The sequence below is a fragment of the Plasmodium gonderi genome (genome assembly GCF_002157705.1).
Source record: "Plasmodium gonderi DNA, contig: Chr12, whole genome shotgun sequence".
NCBI classification, from domain to species: Eukaryota; Apicomplexa; class Aconoidasida; order Haemosporida; family Plasmodiidae; genus Plasmodium; species Plasmodium gonderi.
This window is the reverse complement of record NW_021628937.1, coordinates 2,512,196-2,538,344: the sequence shown is the minus strand read 5'-3', so window position 1 is coordinate 2,538,344 and position 26,149 is coordinate 2,512,196. Positions and strand designations below refer to the sequence as shown.

Below are 26,149 nucleotides of genomic sequence, written 5' to 3'. Positions count from 1 at the left end.
AAAAAAAAGGAAGAAAAAAAAAAAAAACTTGGAGATGAACATTATAGGATGTACATAATGTGCTAACATGAATTAAACTTGTTAATTGGCTATGTACGAACTGTGGGGATGTGCATATATATACATACATATGCACACGCAGAAATGAGTCATTAGTGAAATGATCCAGATATGAACAGACGTGACTTATATGAGGAGGGAAGGGTAAACAAATGACATGATGAAGACCCAGATGAGCAAAACACAAATGAAAAACATCTTTAGCCATCCCCAGAAAGGTTTGTAAATATCGTTGAAGCTTATGGAATAAACAAAATCATTCCAATCCCGACCAGAGTCAGGGGTCCTGAGATAGGGATTTCTATTTGGCTCCTGCCTTCCGAGACCAACTGGTTTTATATTTGCCTTGATTTGTGGAATAAACTGCACAGTGACTTGTAAGTAGCCATTATAATTATTGTCAGAATCCATTCCATTTTTTTTCCTTAACTTGAGTTCAGCATCTAATTCTAATTTATTTACAATTTCCGATGCCTTATTGATATATTTTGATAATTCTAAATTTACTTCCCCTAAGAATTCACTAACTCCAACATTGTTATTATTATATGCAGCCAGTTGTAAGAAGCATGTATTTAACGGATGAGATATACGAGGATATACAATTCTCCAATTAAAAACAGCATTTCCATTTTTACAGTTATAATGAACATCGGTTGTTTGTATGGCAGGATTTGTTCCATTGTAATTTACACAATCTAATTCAGATGTTACAGTTAGATCGAACGTTTTGTTTATATTTTCATCCACGGATAGCATAGTGCATCTCCAAATAATGATTCTTATTTCGATGTCTGTTTTTTTAGGAGTTTCCATTTTATGTATAGGTGTTTTTTTGGATTGTTCATAGTCCATTATTTCTACCCACATTTCTAGAATACCATTATTTTGTCTTTCTTGATTCGCCAAAAAGGGTTCTTCATTTCTGTAATTTCTTCTTCCTCCAACTCCAACTCCTCCCCATAAATGGAAATAACTGGGTGTAATCAGATATGTGAAGATATCAAAAAATGAAAAAATACTATTCCAGTTGCTTAGTTTGTCGTATACACTAGTGGTAGTAGTTGTATTATTATAATAAACAGGACTGTGCTCACTGTCAATGTTTGCTCCTGCCATTTCTCCCTTTCGAGATTTTAAATGATTAATATATAAAGGCCTGTACTCAATAGGGATTTTATTTCTTTTCATCATGCGTCTCCATTCTTTACTTGTCCATCTATCAAATAAATTAATTTCAGTTGAACCTATGTATAAATCACTTATCCTTTTGTCATAATTATCTTCTGCACTGTAAAGGCTAACGGTTAGAATTTCGTCTTCAGGAAATATGGCTTCACTTTCCCACATACATCGAAATTCTGGGTTCAAAGTGTGCTCCTTATAAGAATTTCTTAAATTGGAAGTTTTTTCTCCTAATGAAAAAATTAAATATGGATTAGCCATGTAGTTACTATTTATTCCGCATATTCCTATTCCTCTCAATACATAAACTCTAATTTTTAGGTAAAGTGGAATTTTTTTGGATCCTCTGAATTTATTTCGAAAAATATTTTGGTTAGTTATATCTTTTAAACTCAATGGAATATTTTCAGATTCTAAATTTTGATAACGTATTTTAGTAAAACACTTAATTTGTCCACCTAGTATTTCCATAAATGGAAATTTTTTATAGCATGCAAAATTCATTCCTTCTTTTGTTATTTTATTTTCATTTACATTTCCAAACTGCCAACTGTCTGCAATACAGTTCAATTTCTTCTTTAATGGAAGAGATGGAATCAATATATCATCCAGATAACTTTCTAGCACCCCGTCAACAGAAACACGGTGAAAGTTCTTCATACGTTTTCCTACATTAATTTTATCACCTTCTACGTATAAAATAAATCTAGGTGGAATATATACATTCAGTATAAATTTACTCGTTAAAATTTTTATGTATGGATAATTTTTAACATTATAGCTTGCCTTAATAATTTCCGGAACTCCATCATCATGCAATTTGTATATACCATTTTCGTATTTTACTTTAAATGTATTTTTATTCCTTTTCATTTGGGTGTAGTATTGTCTTCTCGCAAATGGGCTATTCAATTTATCATTCATAATGTTATATTCATGCGAAGTATTCATTTGGATTCCATTCTTAGGAAATATTTCCATGTTGCTTCCCCTGCCGTAGTTGATCATGCCATACATCCCAGGGTTCTGTATGTTGTTTTTGTACATGTTCATTACCACTTCATTGTTTTGATTTGCATTTGGTTGGAACGTTTGGTGACCATACCCCAGGGCTTCATTTTGCACAGTCTGGAAGTTTACATTTGGATCTCCATATATGTCTTTTTTCGGATCCCTCAATAGAGCACCATTCCCATAAGCACCATTCCCATATGCACCATTCCCATAAGCACCACTCCCATATGCACCATTCCCATAAGCACCACTCCCATATGCATCATTCCCATATGTATCATTCCCATAAGCACCATTCCCATAAGCACCATTCCCATATGCACCATTCCCATAAGCACCACTCCCATATGTATCATTCCCATATGCATCATTCCCATAAGCACCATTCCCATAAGCACCATTCCCATAAGCACCATTCCCATATGCACCATTCCCATAAGCATCATTCCCATATGCACCATTCCCATATGCATCACTCCCATATGCACCACTTTGATGATCCTGACTAAAAATTGGCAAATTCTTCCACTCTTCATCATCATCTGCAAGTTCATGTCGTTTTACTTCTTCCTTCAAACTGATAGCATGGTCAAAGTCAGCCATAGAAATAGCAGTGATAACTAGAGCGGCATGTTTATTCTTGTACAGATTAAAAGCAGTGTCCACATTTTCTATGTCGATTGTTTCAGAATAATCATCGTGCGCTTTTAAGTAATAGAGGACTTTATCTATGTCTTTGATCCATGGTAAGTAAGGGACTAAAGATATACTTGTTTCTCCAATGAAATATTTTTCTTTAATTTTTTTATTGTATACTTTAATGTTCAGTATTGGATCAAAAATTGGATCAAGTGGTAGATCAAGAGATAAATTTTTGACACAAAACATTTCAAAGCTTTGTTGATCGAAGGAATTTTTCCAATTCTTTAATTGTATTCTCGCATTAGATTTTAACGATTTTTCATATTTAATTACAAGTTCATTATTTTTTTTCCCGTATGACGAATAAGATGTTATGGATAGTAAAATAATTGGGTGTGTGATAACAATTCTGGTTGATTCATTTTTTAGCAATTCAATCTGTTTTTTTCTTTTCATTAGCATTAAATTTTCTAGAGACATACAAAAAAATGATAAAGTGCATTTTTTTATTTCTGTTATCATAGGATAAGTGGGGAACTTAATTGCGTCTTTTTCTTGCACCAGCTCAAAGTAAAGTAGTATATCTCCTACTCTTTCATTACATAGTAGATCATTATGAGGATATGTATATTCAGAGTTATTTCTTCTTTTCCCTTGTACACTATTACTTCTAAGTTCTCTCTGTTTTTCATACATGTATTCCTGTACCACTCTTTTGTCATTTCCATGATGTTGCCACAAATTCTTGGGATACATTGCCTTAACATGTTTATTCCCTTTTAATTTAATCCATCTAGGTTTTACTTGATCAACTACATTGTATTTTGAACCTCTATCTGGAAAGTTATATTTCTTTTGGTTATCACGCAAGTATATATCATAATTACAAAAACATCTTCCAATAAAATAAAAAGTGTTATTATAAAATTCGTACAAAGTTACAACAATAAGGGGTATTGTAGGTAAGCCCACAGAATAATCTGTTAAAATTTTTACATTCAATTTTAGACATTGTAAAAAAACTGGATTTGAATTGCTTAACACAAGTGAAGTAATTTTCATTTTCCCTGAACATGAAATATGTACAAAAGTGTTAGGAGATTCATTAAAATGGGATATAACATTTCGACATGCATAAATGTAACACCTCAATTCGTAGTTAACTGGAATGAGATTTTTTCTTCTATTTATTCCTAAATGCACATCATACGATTTCTCTAAATTAATTAATATCGATCCATTTTGAAAAATGTTATACATACAATTAAATTCTCCATTCACATTCTGAGGAATATTCTTTAGTGGTATCCAAATGGGACACCTAGACAATTTTTCATTGTACAAAAGGACGTTTTTTAGGGGAATTCTATAGTACGCGATTCGTCTGTCATTGTTGTAAACATTATCCTTTTCTTCTTCCTTTCTTCCTCCTCTTGATGCTTCTTTTTGTGCATATTTTCCTCTTTTCCCTTTTTTCATTTTCCGTTTATTCATTATATACTTCTGCCTATCGGTCAGTCTTTTTGTTTCTTCCTCTGTACCACCTTCGCCATTATGCTCATCCAGGTATTCATTATTATTACAGTTATAATAGTTAGAACCCCTCTCGAATACATTTATTAGAACATCCCATTGTTGCATCTCATCTTTAACTACACAGAATTTCATATTTTCTATTTTTCCATTTCTGGATGTAAAATAAAATTCAGTGTTTTCATACATTTCGATAATTTTTTGCTTTTCTGTAACTTTTGTGAAGAAGTTATCCAAATTTAGTATATCATCAAAATTGAACAAATTAGCAAAGTTCGTTTGTTTATTTTTCACATTTTCATAGTTCTCACTGTTTAGTTCATACTTTTTATAATCTCCATTTGTAATGGATGTAAAATTTCTCACATTTCTCATTCCCTTTTTATATGCACCTCTACTCTCTATTGTATACATTTCTCCCTCGTTTACATAAACACAATCTGTCTGTTTCCTAAAGGGACCACAAGATATTTGGACATAAATATTATTAGCTAAAATACCAGTAACTAGATATATATCACACAATAAAGTTACGGGAATATATAATGGATCATCGAAAGATAAGCAACTTTGAGTCATTGCAATATTTAGATTATCAAAATTGTTTATTCTTTCTACATATGAACTTATACATATTCTCCCAAGATAAAAATTTCCCTCTAGAGACAAACTAAAATCAGGATTGTTAAAATGATTGGTATCATTTTCAAAATTCATTTCGTTTTTGTGAAACCCATATAAATTTATCCAGGTAGGGTTTAATGATTCGTTTTTTATCTGATTAAAGGATAGAACACCAACAGCTAATAATTCATCATTTGATAAAAAGTTCCAATCCCATATTTTTATAACTATAGAATCTTCTAAAATTGGAGTAGCAATAGGAATTTTAAAGCATTCATTGAAAGTATAATTTACACAATTTCTTCCTTGACTTGATTTCAGATGGCATCCATTAAATTCACATGTTACATACAAATCTCTCAGTTTTTTTTTATTCACATCTATATATATATCTTCTATTTTGTGTATATTCACATATAGGTAGTAATACCTACAATGTGCGTCTCTTACCATTATGGGATTTTCTTCCACTACTGCTTTAGTCAAATTTGTGTAAAAGTTATCTTCATCCTCATCTTCATAACCACCTAAACCTGTATAAGAAATGGATCTATTATTTCTTTCAGATAAATTGTTAAGTATATCATTATTGGCAGTATAATCCTTTTCGTCACAGACAATTACCTTTAATCTCAGCTGGCCCCTTATTTCTGTCCCATTTTTATATAATATAGGATAGGTTCCATAGATCTCATGATTTTGTTTATTTTTAATTAATTTCAATTCGAATGAAATTACTCCTATTATATCATTTCTCCAGAAGGTATTTGCGCTCTGAACCTCGAATTCTATTTTAGCCACATTCCATTCTATTTCTGATAAACTAATTCTATCCCATATGTGACTTTCTTCCCAGTTCACTGCATTGTATTTTTTTTTCTTTTTTTTCGTTATATATTCCTGGTTACAACAGCGCACAACTACTAGTGGATCCAGCAAAGTCTTATCTTCGGCCTCTAAGTTTTGTGCCTCGTAAATAGTGAACCCAACGGATATGGTTCTCATCTCTTCATTTGATATTTACTAATCGGTTAAAAATATTACGGGACACACTTTTTGTGTACTTTTCTATTTCAATCTTTTTTCTTTTTTTTACTTTCCAAATTTTTCATTTTTAAAAGTACACTACAATGTTATATTTCAGGGCATGATAAGTTTCTTATCCTGTTTTACAAAATTGTTTGAGTAAAGGTAGTCACACTGTGCATTAACCAGAAAAAGATAGACATGTTTTTTTTTTTTTTTTTTTTTCTCTTAATACAAATTTGTTTTTGTTGTATTATATAGATAACTCTAATTAAAGAACATATATGTGGATGAATATTCCTTTCTTTATCATAACACACAGATGTATATAAAAAATAATCATTTAAATAACATTTTATTTTTCGTAAAATGGGATTGAATAATTTTTTGAATAGTCTTACCATTTCTAGTATCTAAAACATGTTAATTTAAGAATGTCTAACAAAATTATGGTTTCTACTTTTACAAACATACAGAGATATGGTTAAATAAATTTTTTTGAAAATGGAAAAAATAGAATCTTAATACATATGGTAAAGGATAATGTATTATATTTTCTTTGATTACTTGATTATAAACAAATTAAGCAAAACACTTATGAACAAATATTCATTAAAAAAAACGTGCATTTAATTAATTACCATTTTGGTGGTACCCCCTCTTCGCCCCAAATAATATTACACTTCACATGCTTATTAAAAAAATATTTTTTGGTGGAGGGGATGATGAGAAAAAAAAAAAAAAAATTATCTTTTTGTTATTATTCTAGTACTGTAATTTCGTAAACCTTAAAAGGATATTAACAAAAAATGTGTTAATTTGAGATGGTAATACGGGGGAGAAAAAAAAAAAAAAAAAATTTATTGTGTGACTAAAAATGAAAATAAAACTTAAAAACGTTTAAAAAAAAAAAAAAAAAAAAAAAAAAAAAAAAAAAAAAGGGGAAACTCATAAAAGTTCATATAATCAGTGTGTGCTTGTAATCATATACAAATGTATCAACGTATAAAAAAAAAAAAAAAAACAAGCATTAATACATACGCAACTCTTTTTCTAGAAATAATCTGAGAACAAATCATCTTATTTTGTATATACATTCCTATGGGACAAACAATCCAAGTAAAAATGAATTCACTATGGATAAAAAAAAAAAAATAAATAAATAAATAAAAATATGCACACAACTGGATGTACTACAATTCCATTATATAAAAATATGCTTTCACATAGTATTTCCAAAGGGCACAATGCATCAAGAAAAACCTTTGTGAAATGGTACATATATACACATGAATACATATTTCCCTTTCAGAGTCTGTTAAAATTAATAACACAATATTCATGTTTAAAAATGTATATATATGCATATATTCGAAAAAAAATGAAGACATGCATCTTTCAAGGTAGGGAAAAATTTTCGCATGTAATAAAACAACTAAGGTGTGACTCAAATACTCCATCAGTTTTCCCTGAAAGGAAAATGTATATGCATATATATGAGGACACAATAAACTGCTGTGCTTCGATATCCATACATACACGTACGTATAAACGTGCTTATGCATCGACACAATTTCCCGTGCTTGTACAAAGTTAGCACTGGCTTATATATATATAGCTATACACATAAAAGAACATGTGCAGTTTTGTCCAAATATGTGACATAGAATAAGGTATGAAATACTTATAGTAGCACAATTCCATTTCATGCATCATTAAAAGGGATGAAAACTATATTTCCTTCTTTTTTTCCTTTTATAAATGAAATGTGTAGGAGTGGAGGAATGTAAATATTTTGTTGTTTAATGTGCTGCAAAAGTCTAATTCTTTTTTTTAAGAATTTTCTTTTGCATATGGGGTAAAATCAGTAAAATTTACTATCAAATTTGACATGGACATATTCATAAACATAAACCACCAATCATGCATCTGATTCGAATATGTAACATAATATGTAGGAAAAAGCAGATATATCAACAAATGCAAACTCCAACCCCTCTCCTCCCCATTCATATGTGCACATCTTCGTGGTAAATAGAAAAATATAAAAATACATAAATGAACAATAAAAATGCAAACATCATCATTTTTTGTACATCATTTAATCAATAGTAACCATTTAGAATACATGTTACCTCTTTGCGATTTTTATGGATTCAAATAGAGATACTATCCTGTTCATTCCCATTTTTTTGTAAAAACATCTCAGTTTTCAATAATGTATCAACTGTGAATTTCGCCCCATTTTCATGTTTAATAAGTAATGACATATGCCACTTCCTTTCTTATGAGAAAAAAAAAAAAAAAAATGTCTTAACATTGTTATTTAATCATACAAACGCTTTATATATATTCATAAGATTTTTTTGAAACGATAGGCAGTGTATCTTATTCTATTTTTATATAATTATAGTACATCTATTCCCTGGACATTTTAACTTTCTTCTTTTATATTTTTCCTTTTTTTTTTTTTTTTTTTTCTTGGTCTTTCTACCCCATAACAATGTGTCTAAATCCTTGAAATGTTTTTTCCCATTAGCATTACTCAATTTTATTATTATTATTTTATTTTTTTTTTTTTATTATTCTTTACAATTACATTTATTTTCCCGCGAATAAACATTTTTCTTCTATCCAATTCGTTTATCTTCCAAAAACGTCTGTATGCTCTTTTCATCATAATTATTTTTTTGTTTTCGCTAATTCGTGTTCGTTTTTAAGTTATCAATTGTCTTTAATTCTGTATCGTTCTTTTATTCCATTTGTATCCCCTGTTCTTTGATCGACCTTTTGTCCTCTTTATGATTAATGTCGATGTCCATACCTGTATCTATACCTGTATCCATACCAGATTCTATACCAACGTCTATGCCTGTGTTCACGTCCTCGGTGTATGTTTATGCACATCGGGGTCTTTGTTGTCATTCTTCATTCTTCATTCACCTTTCACAGTTTCCCCTTCATCGGATTCTTCCTCTACATTATTTCTTTTTTCACATTTTCCTTTCTCTTTCATATTAGGAATATTCACTTGTACATCTTCAATTATATCATCACATGCAATGTTTTCATTATTCAAATTTTCGTTTTGTATATTCGTTATTACTCCTTTTTTTTCGATAATACTGTTATATGCATTAATAATATTCTCATTTTCCATTTCTTCATTATATGAATTACATTCCTGCATATGTGTCTTTTGGCACCATTCATTTTTATTTTCCTGATCCTCTATGTTGTCTCTAGTTTTGTCGTAAATATTTGCCTCTATTTTGTGTCCCATAGAGGGGTTATTTTTTCCATAAGATTTTTCCATGATGAATATTTCGTCCCCTGGGCAAGTTGGTATTTTCACTTCATTGTCTTCACTCTTTCTTACTTTCAGATTCTCATGATTCAAATCAATTTTGTTCATTGTCGTCTTATCCATAAGTTTCATCTTTTTAATATCCTTTTCTTCATTATTTATCATCGTCTGTTTCCTCTTAACAGTAAGAATTTCTTTTGAGGTAAACTCAGCATTTAATTTATGCTTCTGTTCCTGCACATTCGTTACCGAAAATTCTTGTATATTTCTGATATTATTAACATCATTATTGTTGTGTAATTCGTTGTCAATACAGGATTTCTCTGTCGTGCTGGATCGGTTCAAATTGTTGAGAATGTTTGTTTTTTTGCTTTTTTTTTTCTTAGCATTACTATTACTGTCTTTGCCGTAGTTGATTCCACTTTCTTTGCCATTGTTTAAACTGCTGTTATTACCATTACTGTTATCCTTGCTGTTAGCATTATTATTGTCGTTGTTATTTTTGGTGGCCACCGAATGCATAGAGGGGAATTTGGACGAATTAAAAAATAATTCTTCTGTTCCTAAAAAGGAGGAGGATTCTTCACTATTCAAAGAAAACGAATGACAATTTGAAAAATGAGAATTATTTTCCTTTGTAGTGTTAAAACTATTTAAACTATTTACTAAGTAATTATCGATAATTTTTCTTTTGGCTAGGTTGTTAATAAATGTATCTTCTTCAGATTCTATGGATATGGATTTGTTCATTAATTTTTTGTTCGATAAAAAATATTGAGGAGATGAATTAAAAGGTGCACCTAATCCATTCAGCATAATTTTAATTAAATTATTTGCAATGCTTTCCAAAGATTCAGTTTTTGTTTCAAAAGCAGGAATCCAGATACTTAATTGCCCTAAAGTTCTACATGAAGTTATATAATTAAATATATCATAATAATAATCCCCTAAATGTGGTTGTAATTCTTGCAGTTTCAACACACATTTACATTTATAATCTATAAAAGCTTTTTGCATATATAATCCTTCCTTGTTTTGATTTATTAAGGAATTAATTTCTTGAATTAATTTATTTATCTCTTGTTCTAGTGTTAAACTTTTATTTTTTAAATTTTCATATTCGCATTCTTTAAATATGACCCTGTTAATAAGGTAATGAATGTTCGTTGTTTGCATACTGTAAGCTACTTTTATATTTTGTAACTCCTTTTCCTTTTGATAATTTTTTATTTTTAATGATGACAAATCTTCATTATCCATTTCTATCGATGATGATATATATTCTAAAAGGTCCTTTTGGTTTATAGCAATGTATTTATCTCCGTATTCATGAATATTCACTGGAAAAATAATTAATGATTTATTTGCATCCAATTTAATTACTTTTGCTTTTTTGGAAAATAATATATTTTTATTAAATTCATCACTTTTTTTTAGCATATCACAAAAATCTTTATACTCAATTTCCGTTGAATTTTCACTAGTGGAATTTTGCACATTTACATCTTTGCTCCCATTACTTTTGTTGTTATTCTCTTCAGGACTTTGTATGTTGTTAATATTAGTACATTCGTTTATTCTTCCATCGTTTTTTTCACTATTCTCACTTTTTTCTTCAGTGAATTGGATATGGTTTTGTGTATTTTCCATTTTTCTTTCTCCTGCTTAGAATTATTGTAATGAGAATAAATGGACAGATGGACAATGGAATTTCTTTTTTTTTTTTTTTTTAGCTTCACAGGTAAAAATAGAAAAAATTAGCGATACTTTTTGAGAAAATTTGTGCTAATTTTGAATTTCCCCAAGCATTTATTACACTTATCCACGGTGTAGAAAACAGTAAAAAAAAAAAAAATGATGCACATGGTAATGTGAACACAGAAATAATAAAACATATTTCTCAAACATAAAAATGCATAAATTCATATCCATAAACAAATGATGTAAATGGGGAAATATATATATCTCTGCTCAAAAAAAAAAAAAAAAAAAACACGATGGTTGTTTAATTCCCCATTCATATGGTATAATTTCTGTAGTTTTCAAATGGAAGAGAAGCAAAAACGGATAAACGTAACGCAATTAATGAATTACTACTGAAATGATACGTGCGAAAATACATCTTAAATGTAAAAATAGTCATAAATGGGGATAATAAGTTTAACCCGAAAGTGCATTTTTATCTCATTTTCTCATATTCTCATTGTCTTTTTTTTTTTTTTCCCCTTCATTTTTACCTGGGATAGGAAGGTTTTTCGAGTTGTGTATTAACTGATTTATTTCATTTTCTTTGTCCTTGTTTGGAAGAGAATCTTTTTTAAAATTGCCACCTTTTTTTTTGTTGATATAATTTTCATGCTTCGAGGGAAGTGTGTTTACATTATACCTATAAACGATATTCTCGTTATTATCTTCACATGATTTGTCATTAAATGAGGTGCTAAAATTGTACATTGACACATCTGCATTATTTCTAATAACATCGTAATTATTATTACTACTAATGCTGTTAATGTTATTGCTACTATTATTATTATCTTTATTATTAAGGCTACAGCTATTCATTTTTGTTGAAAATTTCATGTCTGATAAACATTCATTATTGCAATGTATTAATTCAATAATGTTTTTTTTACATAATGCCTTTCCTTCATTTGTCTCGTACTTGTAATGATTTTCATCGATTTCGCTATTCAATGTTTCAATATAGTTACTACGTTCATCTTTTGTCAAATCATTATCATAGACAAACAATGTGTTATTATGATTGAAGCTATCCATGATGTTTTTACTTACATCCTTTTCATCAAATAAGTTTTGTTTATGGATATGTTCTCCTGGATCATTATGTGTGAACGAATTTGTCTCACTTTCTTTCATATTGCTTCCATTGAATTTTATTGAATTTTCCTCATCAATAGTTTTATTTTGCAAATTAATAATATTTTCGATGTTTGAACTTCCGTTTTCATTAGAAGAACTAGACTTTTTCATCATAGTGTTTGTGTTTCCACAGTTAATATTTGTAGAACTATTGGATATGTTTTTTGTGTAATCACTTAAATTAGGTTTAAAATGGAAAAAAGTATCTGTCTTTTTCCCTTTATTATTACGTATAGAACTTTCAAGACGATTATTATAATCCTCAAAATTATCCATCAACTTAAAATCATCAGCTTCACATGGTAATTGATCTATTATAGTAGCAAATTGGCGTATCTGGGATGACGCCATTATTACATATTACTACAAACTCAGTAAATTCTATGCCTCAACAGTGAAACTGAAGTTAAATGGGCATATATTTTTGGAGAGTTTTTTCCGTTTGTGTATAGACCTACGTGGATTAACCGACGTAGATATACCCTGATTTACATACGTGTGCATTAGCAATTGTATTTTTGTATATACCTACAACATATGCATTAATTTAGTCAGACATATGCCTATCTCCACGTTTAATACACATCAAAAGCGTGGATGATGTAAAAATGAACTCAGAAATTTTGAAAAAAAAAAAAAAAAAAAAAAAAGTTAAATACAAAAAGTGAAAAAGTTAAACTAAAAAAGTTAAACGAAAAAAGTTTAGCGAAAAATGTTAAGAGAAAAATGTTACGCAAAAAATGTTGGATGAAAAAAATTTAATGCTATGCTACACTAAAAAAAAAAAAATTTAAATCATAATGGTTCCATAAAATATTGTAATATATATTCTATAGTTTTATTCTTTTTTGCATTTTTTTTTTTTTTTTTTTTTTTTTTTTTCATTTTACAAAGTTATCCAAAACTCTATCACTTAAATTTCCCAAAAACAAAAAAAAATGTATATATATATATATGCATTACACACGTATGTATTTTGTATTCCATTCCTTATATTTTTCATTGAATAATATACACTATTTGTAATACATTTTTCCAAAATGTGTTTTTTTTTTTTTTTTTTTTTTTTTTTTTTTTTTTTAATGCTTCTTTTTTTTTTTTTTTTTTTTTTTTTTTTTTTTTAAAAAAAAAAAAAAAAGAAAAAAAAAAAAATTTAATGAAAAAAAAAAAAAAAAAAAAAAAAAAAAACAGCTAATTTCTGCTTCTTTAAAAAATGGAAAATTATGACTAAACGGTTATGTGAAAAATGGGCTATTCGTTTAAATTATTTTATTTTTATTTTAAACAAAAAGATGTGAAAATTTATAAATGCAACAGGAAAATATATCTAAAACGCATTATCAAAATGATTAAATGTGGAAAAAAAAAAAAATTTAAAAGCTTGAACAAAGTGGACCAGGTGAAATATTGGCTGTTATCACACACTTGTGATACGCTTTCTGAAAGTGAAAAAAATAAAAAGAAAAGAAAGTTTATAATACGAGTATGTTATTATGCCATTATTCCAATGTGTTAGCTTGTGCGTGTGTTCATTTAAAAAACTCGAATGGATCCACATTCCAAAAATCATGATTCCGTTTAAAACACACAGCTAGGTGCACGTTTGATGAACATGAACATATTCAGAAAAATCGCTTGAATCACTTTTCAGTTATCGCGACATTTTGGAGCATAAAATTATGCAGCACGTCAGAATGAAATGTAGAAAAAAAAAAAAAAAAATGATTTAATGTATCATTACATGATTTTTCTACATTTGAACTTTATTTTTCCTTATATTTATTTTTTTACCACAAGTTTTGTGTGTTGTAGTACACTTTACTGTTAACCGCTCCTGTGCAAGGGTCTCCTGCCTATGAATTGTAAAACCAAGAGAATTAAATAGATTTATCAAAACAGAGAAATCACACTTAATAAATGCACTTATAGCTATAGACGAAAGAAATAAATAAAAAAAAACAAGTAAGAAAATGAATGAATCATAATGTGGGAGAAAAGCGTACTACATAAATTTCATGAGATCCTAAGAGACAATCAACTTCCAATTTTACCCACGTACACGTAAAAGTCCATGCCCATTTTGAAGTATAATTACCTTTTTGTGTATCTTATTTTTTGCCATTGTTTACATAATATTTCTACAAACATATTAAATTGACTTCTTTTTATATTAACTCATAAAAAGGATGTGTCTACTCAAAATGTTTTAAGCTCGTACACTTTTTTGTGCTTTTTAAAATTTTTGATTCTACAAATGAATTTTCTATATATTCATATGCTAATTTTTGTCAATTCATAATAATTCTTTTTCCTCCCTCCACTTCATTAGTGTAATAAGGAAAATGAAAAAATGGGCTTTACTTAACTGAATATCAAAATGGGTACTTAATTAGGTTCAAAAAGTTAAACCCGTTTGTACACAAAAGTACATAATTATCCCTAACAAACCGCTTTCGTAGAAACGGAAGGCGTGTAGCAAATTTGTTGAACGAATAATTAGTAAAAACACTTATTTTAACATTTATTAACTGTTTTATTTAAATTATTTGAAGGGATGTTGAACAGTAATTTGAACATGTGGAAATAATTTTATTATTATTATTATTTTTTTTTTTTCATATATTAAAATTACACTTCAAAAATTTACACTTAAGTGTGTTGTGTACAAAGGATTTTCTTGTCTATAAAACAGTGGTACAAATATAGAAAATACATATGTTTAAAAATAGAAAAAAAAGTGCAAATGACTAAATGAGGTTTCCTGGATATTCTAATTTTTCATTAAAAATAAGGTATCAAAAAATAAAAATGGGAATGTAGAGTTAGCACACACACAAAATGATGTGAAAAAAAAAAAAAAAAAAAAAAAGATAGAAGCAAAAAACAATTTTTATTTCAATGGAAAAATGTATATAAAGGTGTTTTCAAATTGTGACCAGATATCCACTTACGAGGATTTTTTCGTTGTATCCTTTTTCTTTCCTCTATATTATCATTTTTTTTTTTTTTTTTTTTTTTTTTTTTTTTTTTTACTTATTCATATATTCATTATATGATTGTCTTGTCTGCATAGAGAAGGTACGTCGTTTATTCATTGGTAATCTATAACAATTATCCCAAGTGGAGGTTGAACATACAGACCTAAACATGTGCATGAACATTTGTATTAAGGTGCATATATGTGTATTTTTTTTTTTCTTTTTTTTTAGATCATACACACAAAAAAAAAAAAAATAATAATAATAAATTACATGCATGCGTGCACACATACACATGTATACTTGTACACCCATGTGAAAATCACAAAAAAAAAATGAAATTAAGGAAGATTTAACAAGAATGACGGATGTATATTAAAAGACATACAAATATGTAGCTTCAAAGCAATAGACGTAATAATTGTTATTATTCCAACGAAATGCTTGGATGCATGTATATCTACACAAATGAACACATGAACATGCAAATGCATTGATTCGTGCGATTTGTTAAGCAATTCACACTTCACTACGGACAATTTTGACTACATCTTTGTTTGTCTTTGTTTTTCTTTTTTTGTCTTTGTTTTTCTTTTTTTGTCTTTGTTTTTCTTTTTTTGTCTTTGTTTTCCTTTTTTTGTCTTTGTTTTCCTTTTTTTGTCTTTGTTTTCCTTTTTTTGTTTTTGTTTGTTTCTGCTCGTTTTTGTTCGTTTTTGTTCGTTTTTGTTCATTTTTGCTCGCTTCTGTTCGTTCTAGTGTTTTGTCTCTTTTGTACATATCGAGGAATAACGTTTCACATTTTAAAAGACCACAACATAAGTTGTTTCATCCTACAGACAAACTTATGACCATACAAATGTTTCAATTAAATATATGAAAGGTGTATCCTTTATAAGTTTCAAACTTGTTCGTTTTTTTTTTTTTATTAAATTAATATATACCAATTTTTTCTTTCACACCTGTGTACAAGTGTGTAATTTTTTTTATTTTTTTTTGTTATTTATTTCTTCCTTTTTTTTGACTGCACTGTTTAGTGTGTTAATTATAATAATATAATTATGACGAAATTGTTTTTTATTTATGCATTCGTGCTGCCTTTGCTATCCTTTCTTTTTGTGAAGGGTGAAAATGACATCAGCAACACCTTTTTTAAATTTGAGAATTGCAATTCTACATCTACATTTCCAAGTATAGGGGAAAACGGGATACCTCAGTATGGTGCAGAGAATGCCTTGACAAGAGGTTCAGGCTATTGGTGTTCAGAAGGGAAACACAATTCTAATGAAATTGTTTCATGGATAGGGCATTTAAAAAATGTCAGATCATTAAATGGAATTATAATCCATTGGGCTTATTCTCCAGGAGAAATTTCTGTCTTAGCTAGCTACGATGGAAATGATCCATATGAAGAGGTAGTTCCCTATCAGGTCATCGATTCCCGAGGAGGTAAGCTATCGTAAAGATAGAGGAGATAGTGAGAGATGTAAGAATTGGGTACAGACAAAACTGGCTGAACATGGAATCATGTGAATGTAGATCCTTGAGTAGGTGTCTATTCTTTTTTGATTGGATGTCTGCTAACATACACACTGCTGACACTCTCCTACGTTTCCCCTTCCCTCTGCAGGAAATGTCGTACAGAACATCATTTTCAACCATGTGGTAATGGCAAAATCGATAAAATTAAACATGAGACACCCGATTCACGAATATTTTGGAATTAATTTTGTTAATGTACTGGGATCACGGGACCCAACTCTTAGGATACAGAGTGGGATGAGCAGCGTGGTTCAAGACTTATGTTTACAAATAGATGATACGAACGAGGTAGTACTGGACGGATGTATCACATCCATGTCTTACATGGATGGAAGAGACCTTTGGAAATTGAATGCAAAAAATCAGATATACAACCCGATTACTAATTTATGTATAAGTTTAAAAGATAACATGACTGCTAATGGAGGAAGAATAATAATGGAAGACTGTAACGCAAGTATAGAACATAACGATGGTCGTAGTAGTTGGCAGTTATTACCAAATAATCAATTAAAAATGTTAAGAGATGGTAATTTCTGTTTATCACAAGATGGGTCTAAATCAGGTAGTATAGATGTAGCATTAAATAAACATACAACATCTACATTATCAAAAGAAGATAAGAAATATTCTACTGATAAAGCTGTTGATGGAAACTTAGATACATTTTGGTTATCTCAGCCTTTCACTATTGACACTGCACCAGATTCTGTTTATTTTAACATCAATTTAGGTAGTATATATAAATTACAAAAATGTGTTATTGATTGGAGATTTCCAGCTACTAAATATTCCATAATGATTAGTAACGATGGAAAAAACTTTAAAGAAATTAGTATTAATTTAGCAAATTTTTTATCAAGTACAATAAATAATTTACATAATTTAGAAGGGCAATATGTCAAGTTGAAATTTATGGCTCCAAATCCAGAATTTGCTCAAGATCAAAATTTATTTTATGGTATTAAAAAACTTTCCATATATACCAACAGGATAAAATCAGTTGTAGATGATTGTGACACGGTTAAAAATTCTGAAGATGCCAGAGATAAATACTTCTTTGAATTTGTTTCGGAAATAAATATGCAAGAAGGGAAAGAATTGAAACGCCTAGATGGAGAATTACAGCAATACGCAGAGAAAATTCAAAATGAAGCTTTAAAAATACAGAAATTAAATCCTCAATTAAAAAAATGTAAAAGTGGAAAAGAAAAAAGACACAATGATATAATAAATATAAAAAATATTGTTCTTAAAAATATATACGATGTAATTAATGAGTCACAAAAAATTATAAAAATAAACTCGTTGAACTCTAATTATTCTACTTCTACAAAAGAAATCGGACAAACATCTGAAAATCCAGCAGATGATTGTTTTCATTTAAAGAAAACTTTACCCAACTCTCCTTCCGGGTTTTACTATGTTCTACCTTCATGTTCTCAAAATGTGTTAAGGGTATACTGTGATATGAAAATTGGTGCTACTTATTACATTCCATCGGTAGATACAAATTTAATTAGCAAAATAAAGCATGTAGAAAATGTGTGTGCTAGTTATGGTTTGAACCCTATTCATTTACATAACGAGAGTCAAATATATGAATTAAAAAAACTGTTTCAAATTATGGAAATAAACATAGAAAATCCAGTTCCTTTAGCAGTCAGAGGAAAAGGCACTAAAGAAGAAGAATATGATGATGATGAATTATTTTTTTTTTCCTTAGATTTTCAAGAAAATGTTACTAATATTGTTTCAAAATTTGGAACCCCAACAGGTAATACATTCGGCATAGATAATCAAGGAGTAGTTTTTTTCGATTCTTCAAATTCAGAAATGTCAGCTTTTGTCTGTTCGAATAATGTAAATTCTATCAATTTATCTGAACCATTTTTGAACTTCAATTGTCAAACGAGTTTAAAGGAAAGTAGTGAAATTAAAAAACTTGTAGGAAATGAATACTTAATTAAATGCCCACATGATTGTTTAGAAAGAGAAATAGAAGCATCTGTTGTCGGGGGTGAAGGAAATATATATTCGGATGAGAGTTCAATTTGTTTATCTGCTATCCATGCAGGTGTATATGATAAACATTATTTGATACACCTTAGAGTAGTAAATGCATTGGGACAATATGAAGGAGTTTTTCAAAATGGAATAATTTCAGAAAGTTACATAAATGAAAATCAAGAAGTAGCATTCAAATTGTTTAACATACCACCTAAATGCCCTGGGAATAATTCAGATATGGAAAATTTTGTTTTTCTCGAATCAGATAAATTTACAGAAGATTTAGATGATAAAGAAAATGTATATGTAGATCCATCTACTGCAGATGCAATAAATGATTTGGTAACAATTGTTAATAAACAAGTTGGAAGTACAGATCCTTCCTTTCTAGCTTTAATAAATAAACAAGCTATTCAAATAATTTCAAATGCCAGAAGATATCTAAAACCTACTGAACTTTTTGAAAAAAATATGGAACTTTTGTCTGATGAAACTTTAAAAGATGTACAAAAAGTGTCTCACACAATTAAATTGTTAACATCTAAAATTACATCTGAAGTGGAAAAAAGAAAGTACAAATTAGAAGCATTAATAGATGAAAGACTTAGGCAAAAAGAATTCGAATCGTGGAAATTAAATAGTGCAATAACGAAAGAGGATCTATACAACGTTTTCGAAGTAATAAATTCTTTGCAATTGCAACAAGGTGGGAAATGGGATATATTGGATAATCCATTAAATGAAGGTATGACTGGAAATACACTAACACAAAATGCACGTGTTGTTAATATGAGTGGTCCTCATGATAGTAATAGGAATGACAATGAAATGGCTAGATCACCTTTGATGGATAACCAATTTATTGGTAGTTACTCATTTTTAAGATATAAGTCCTTTTATGATTTCATATTTTCAACTTATGTGCACGTGAAGGGTACAGGTTCTGTTGGGATAATTTTCAGAGCATATGATAAGTACAATTATTACATGCTAGAATTGAACAACAGTTTTAATGGGTTTAAACGTTTACTGAAATTTGAAAATAATGAAGCAACAGAATTAGCCATTATTAATGAAACTGGATTTGATGAAAATAGTTGGTTTGCCCTTAAAATAGAATGTATTGGAGCCAAGATAAAAATAAGTACTATTAGAAGTAACGGACCTATATATGAATTACCTACCCCTGATATTGTAGTAAATGATGATTTTAATTCAGCTGGTACTGTGGGGTTCTATACTTACGGAGTTGATTCTGTCGAGTTTACAAAGCCTACTGTTGAATCGGTGGAGTGCTTATCAAGAGGAAGAACACATAAAAACGTTTCTCCATTGACTTGTAATGTGTATGAAGAATTTTTCCTAGGTAAATTTAACAAATCCTATGCTGTTTTTGATCCAGAAAATGCAGTAGATGGACCATCCAAATGGAACTATGCCACTAATGTAGCAAATGAGAAACAAGTAATTTTACAGAATTCGAATATGAAAGGAGATAAAGAAAATGAAATTCCATCTCTAACCATTTTACAAGAAAAAATATGTCAATCTGGAATATTCAATTTTTCGATATATCCTAAATGTACTGACGGAATTGTAGGTGCAGTATTTAAATTTTTAGATTCCAAAAATTATACATTATTAGAAATTGGGCCTAATTTTACCCGTTTAAGACAAAATTTAAATGGAACATTTCATGTACTAGCCAAATCAATTGTATCAGGATATAAACAAAATACATGGAATAGAGTAACTATATCATTTAGTTCATCCAATATTAATGTTAATATGGGTAGCGGTCTAATGACATATCCTATATTTAGTTTAATTGGCTTAGATTTACAAGAAGGACAACAAATCGGGTTCACTTCACACAATTGTAATCATATTGCCTTTAGCCATATTTTCCTACACCCTTTTGACTTTAAGCCTTATAGTCCTACTCCTTCTATTGGTACTGAAAGTATGTTGCCAATTTTTTCAACAATGAAAAAAGATACACTTGAAGGATACACAAAAACACAAAACGATGCTAGTTATGAAAACGAGGATGATACCACAGCTAGCCAAATTAACAATGCAGAAATTGAAAAACATAAATTTGAAGATAAAGTAGATAATGATGTAAAAAAGAATATCCACTTTTGTGCTACTCATAAAGATATTATTGACCGAATGGCATTTTGTGATCAATATGAAAAGGAAAATAATTCTAACTGTACAAATAATTTTTGTAATTTTTGCTGTGAAAATATTGATTCATCAGATCATGAAGATACAGAATCATGTATCGAGTTGTGCCAAGAGTTAGATGATAAAGTTATTCAGACATCGGAAATTCTAAACCATCTTAAAAAGTCTTGCGTTGAGTTTCCTAGTGATAAATTAAAACAGGAGTGTGAAAAGGATGTCAATCAAGAAGAGTGCCTTACAGACATGTGTCAAATGTGTTGTCAATCAGTTCCTGTGCCGGAGAAACTCCTTACTAATAATGTTGATATGGGTTCCTTAATCGACCAGTGCATATCCTTATGTTGATAGGTTTATCAATTTTGTTAACAATCCGTTTGTTTATTTGCCTTTGCATCTGCATTCTATGCATGCACTCTTCCACACTTGTATATAGCTATTTTATTACTCCAAAAATAAAATAAAACACCACTGTTAGTATTTTACCATTTTATGTATCCTTCGTAATGGTCAGTCGATCCTGTTTCACGTTAAAATTAACGATAAAATAGAGATTTATATAACCCACACGAGTATACGAACTCAAGTGTGCTTGTATGCATAAGTGCACGCAATTAAATGTAACCATTTCATTTATTTTTTTTGTCGAAGGGGTGCTTTGGTGTGTTTCATAGGACATGAAACTTTATCGCAATTTTGAGTATAACTGATTTGCAAAAAGGAAGAAGTTCAATTTGAATTTTCTTTTTTCTTTTTTTTTTTTTTTTTTTTTTTTTTTGCTTACACAGGAACATTTGTGAAACTCTCAAAAAAAAAAAAAAAAAAAAAAAATCGTATTCAGCCAAGTTGTCTATACACAACATAGTTGTGCAGTTAAAACATGGGAGTAAAATAAAAAAAAAATAGTTCAACTAGAAAAAATGGTAAAGCTAAGCTTTTCTTGGGAAAAAAAAAATCTATGATTTCTTCTTATTCTGATATTATTTGTAGTTATGTATGCACCCACACAGAGATTCTTTTTTTATATATTGTTCCCTCTTAAATAAATCATTTAACTACTAAAGAGACCTCTATAACATAAGCATAGAAAATTATGAACTATCATGTAAAAGATATGGGAAGAGAAAAGTTACTTTCAGAAACCAATATGTATTTGTAAGAAAAAATTTGTTCATCTATGATAATTTGATTAATCATTAAAGTAGATGTAATTATGATTAAGGTCAAGGTTAAAAGTTAAATTTTTATCTGACATATAAATTGGGAAAAGTCATAGATGTGGAAAAAATACATAATATATTTTTTAAAAAAAAAAAAAAAAAAGTATCCTCGTTGCAAGAACTTTCTCTCTGTCACAAAAAAAAAATATTATCACTGGTAAGATAATCTTACGTGCGAAATGATTCATTTTGTTCTTCTCATAAGATATATGGGAAAATCACCCTCCTTTGTCTGAAAGGAAATAAATTTTTTTTTTTTTTTTTTTTTTTTTTGATATAATATATTAAAATATATTTATCATTTTTTTAGTTTGTCTCACTTTGGATATTCCTTTCGGGCTGTTTCAAGATACCAATTATGTGTTTGTATGCCTAATTCGGTAAGATGTATGTGGACTTATGTGCGAGTAAGCATACGTTCGTCTAGGAGAATGTTTGCACACATGAGCATGAAGTTATATGTACCAGTTTTTTCCAAATTAAAATATTAGTTTCAGACAATATTGTAAATGAAAATTACCATTTTTAATTAACATCAATAAAACGAAGGTATAATTCAGTAGGCTATATTAAGTGGAGATAAGAGAAATTTTGTTTCATGTTTTTATTTTATTACCTTAGAGTTTTGTAATTTTATCACTCAGTAATTGTAATGTTATGCTATTTTATCACTTTGTCATTTCTATTTTTTGCATTTCCTTTATAATGCACAATTTCTTACTTTATTAAATTCGGGTTTAACAATAAAAAAGAAAGGTATATTAAAATTTCTGCGAAATAATGTGGGCAACTAACTAAATAAAAGAAACCACCATTTGGGACTTTGTATGGGGAATATATTTTTTTTTCTTCTAAAAGGAATGGGAAAAAATGGGGAGTAGTGGTGATGGGTGGAGAATAAAAAAATAGTGAGTTTTTTTTTTTTTTTTTTTTTTTTCAATATTCTCATTGGAATACACATGTTCATATTTTTATAATATTATTTTACACAACCTTTGGGACGAAGTTTAGCCAAGCGAAGATGAGTGTCGTGCTGAAAAAGCATAGTAAAAGAAGACATAAGTATATACATATACACATGTATACATTGCTATATTCAAATTTCCATTCATATATGTGAACACATTTAGAAATAAATGGAAAAAAAAGAATAATGCAAAAAAAAAAAAAAAAAATTGAATTGCTCTTTATAAAGGATATTATATACCTGAATTAAAGTTCCCAACAGGAATAGAGTAACAGGATATAATTCTACCAATGTATATTTCTTTCTGTCATTATTGTAGATGGAAAATGGTGCCACAACGTAGAAGCTAAAACAGGATAAAATTAAGGTGTTCAATGTTTTTTTTTTTTTTTTTTTATTTCATCTATTTGGTTTAGCGAAAGTAAGTTATGTTATAGAAATGTGTTATATATTTTATTTTTTTTCAAATGTTTTTCTGTATTTATTATGTTTTTCTCATTTTTAGCTTTCATTACGTTACTCCTAAGATGTACGAAAAAATATGCATGGCAGATTTTGGTGTTGTCCTAACGATAAATAGCTGTTCAAATAGCCTTCTGACCAATTGGATTTGAAGTAAGACGTTCGTCACAGAGGTGCAATCAAGGGCTATAAAAAAAAAAAATAAATATATATATACGTATACACACTAATGCATATATTTTTGTAACAACACAATTCCCGTAATGAAGTTCTGAGTATCCATATATCTGATCGACCTCCCTTCTTTATTTCGTGACAAAAAATATATATACCCATGGTGTTTTTATAACTTTCTGAGCTTTAAGAAAAAAAAAAAAAAAAAAAGGCTCATTCAATGTGTCTTACCGTTCTTTTCGATCTTAGAACATTGACTAAGGTCCTTTACAAAAGAAATGAGTATGGGCATGTGTCAATATTGTAGCGTGTGTGTATGAACGTGCACTTTTATTCATTCTTGTAGATAAGTATGTAGTGAAAAAAGGGGAAAAAACAATATAAAAAAATAAAATAAATTAATTTCTGTTTACGTGAACTAAGAGTAAGGAATTGACAACCAAACCGACCACATAAAAATGTTTAAAATATTTTTTCGAAATTATTGTATCGTCTATCTTTTTTTTGAATTTAGAAAATGCAGATTTTGTTTTTGTTTCATCCTTTTGAGCTCTCATGTATAAGTTTTTCCCATGTAGAGCCCACGTATTTATTGATTTGAAGTAGAAGGAAAGAATCAGGATCAAAATTCCAATAGCATAATAAACAAGGAAGATAATTCTGTGATTTCCTTTTTCGCCAATGGCATATAACAATGATATGACGCTACACCATATATTCATTTTTTCGAACTATCATGAAATTTGTTTACTCCTCTTCTTGTCACCTTTTCGATTTTACCCACTTAATAAACCTTTAACACTTTTTGTTGTAAGCATGTAATTGCAAATTTGCCTTTTCAAATTCCAACTGACAATATGAAATGGCCGAAAAGTATTTCGCAACGATTTGTTTGTCACATTTTTCTCTCATGGTGTTTGATGCACATAACTGATCATTCTCAACAGAATATATATGCCGTGCATATATTTTATGAAATAAATCCTAATAAGGTTGAAAAAAAAAATAAAAATAAAAATACATGAATGAATGAGTGAATGAATGAAAAGAACTATTATATATTTTTTTCAGCCTTTGCGGAAAGTTCAGACGAGCCCATTAACAAACTAATTACATCACCATATGCTATTTCATATTGTGGTCCGACATGCTGCATTCTTTAACGTTATATGCACACATAAATATGTACATATTTTTTTCTTCTTTGCGTTGTAAATATGTGTTGTAGCTGTGCTCTCCTTGCTTAAGTATTTATACGCATATATATAACCCCTATGAATATGTGTGCAAATATTCGCCACTTCTTTTAAAAATTATATACGCTCGCGATAAATACTAAATGAGACTATAATATAATTTTAAAGAGTAAAAATTAAAATCCTTCATAATTTTGTATCCTTTTTTTTTTTTTTTTTTTTTCTTGTAATGCTACATTGTAAGGCCACATGAGTATAGGCTTGTTGACATGGTTCCTCACCATTCTGTTTAATTGCACTGGAGCAGTTCAACTTACACAATTTTCGACACTTATAAATGCTGAACGATTTTTCCACCATTTAAGAAAAAGAAAAATGTTTTTCCATTGTTCTCTTTTTATGAAAACATATATCTGAACATGCGTCATTGGGAAAATGGGTGAGGTTTCTTTTATTTTGCTCAAATATTTTATTTGTCTATTACAGAATCACAAATATGTTAATGTGAACCATGGCTACATTTTGCTGAACTGTGTAACGTCGAGTCAATTTTTTTTTTAACAAAGAAAAAACAGGGACTTAATTAGTAGAGTATAATTTATGTATCGGTTCGTTCATTCGTACTTTTTTTTTTTTTTTTTTTTTTTTTTTTTTTTTTTTTTAAATTTTTTTTTTTTTTTTTTTTTTTTTTTTTTTTTTTTTTTTTTTTTTTTTTTTTTTTTTTTTTTTTTTTTCATATACAGGGAAAGAGAGCACCGTTATATACAATGAAATATATATGCACGATTGAATAAGGAGCCATGGAGTACTTTATACATATATTTATTTTATGACCAGTGATTTAAAAAAAATTATTTACTCTTATTAATACAAACATGCATCACAGCCTTTCCATCGCTCCCCGATTGAGTCGCTTTCTTATAGAGATGAATCCTAGCTAAGTGTCCCAAGAGATTACCTTCTTTTTCGATGAACTTTCTTACCATTATGAAAATTAAGAAAAGACAAGTAGGAAAACAAAAAATGGAAAAAAAAAAAAAAAAAAAAAAGCTGAATGGTTAACATCATATAAACATTTCCCTCTAAGCAGGTAAATGTATTGTATGTATGAATGAATAACATGCCAATGAGACTCTATG

General features: G+C 28.9%; 4 protein-coding genes across 4 annotated transcripts; 1 reads left to right on the top strand and 3 right to left on the bottom strand.

The window, feature by feature from the left end:
• Positions 1-186: 186 nt before the first annotated feature.
• On the bottom strand, positions 187-6,063 carry PGO_125280 (ferlin; the record flags this gene model as incomplete). Its single annotated transcript, XM_028689318.1, has 1 exon — positions 187-6,063. The coding sequence occupies one exon, from the start codon at positions 6,061-6,063 to the stop codon at positions 187-189; it is 5,877 nt and encodes a 1,958-aa protein (XP_028545119.1).
• Positions 6,064-9,019: 2,956 nt separating this feature from the next.
• PGO_125270 (hypothetical protein, conserved) lies at positions 9,020-12,625 on the bottom strand (the record flags this gene model as incomplete). The annotated part of the gene is made up of 2 exons (XM_028689317.1): positions 9,020-11,055; positions 11,629-12,625. 2 exons carry the CDS (start codon positions 12,623-12,625, stop codon positions 9,020-9,022), a joined length of 3,033 nt encoding a protein of 1,010 aa, XP_028545118.1.
• A 3,685-nt stretch (positions 12,626-16,310) lies between these two features.
• Positions 16,311-21,339, top strand: PGO_125260 (LCCL domain-containing protein; the record flags this gene model as incomplete). The annotated part of the gene is made up of 2 exons (XM_028689316.1): positions 16,311-16,698; positions 16,880-21,339. The coding sequence occupies 2 exons, from the start codon at positions 16,311-16,313 to the stop codon at positions 21,337-21,339; spliced, it is 4,848 nt and encodes a 1,615-aa protein (XP_028545117.1).
• A 1,070-nt stretch (positions 21,340-22,409) lies between these two features.
• On the bottom strand, positions 22,410-24,536 carry PGO_125250 (polyprenol reductase; the record flags this gene model as incomplete). The annotated part of the gene is made up of 9 exons (XM_028689315.1): positions 22,410-22,443; positions 22,532-22,583; positions 22,732-22,775; positions 22,933-23,062; positions 23,205-23,244; positions 23,419-23,524; positions 23,694-23,826; positions 24,046-24,079; positions 24,228-24,536. The coding sequence occupies 9 exons, from the start codon at positions 24,534-24,536 to the stop codon at positions 22,410-22,412; spliced, it is 882 nt and encodes a 293-aa protein (XP_028545116.1).
• Between the last annotated feature and the right edge of the window lie 1,613 nt (positions 24,537-26,149).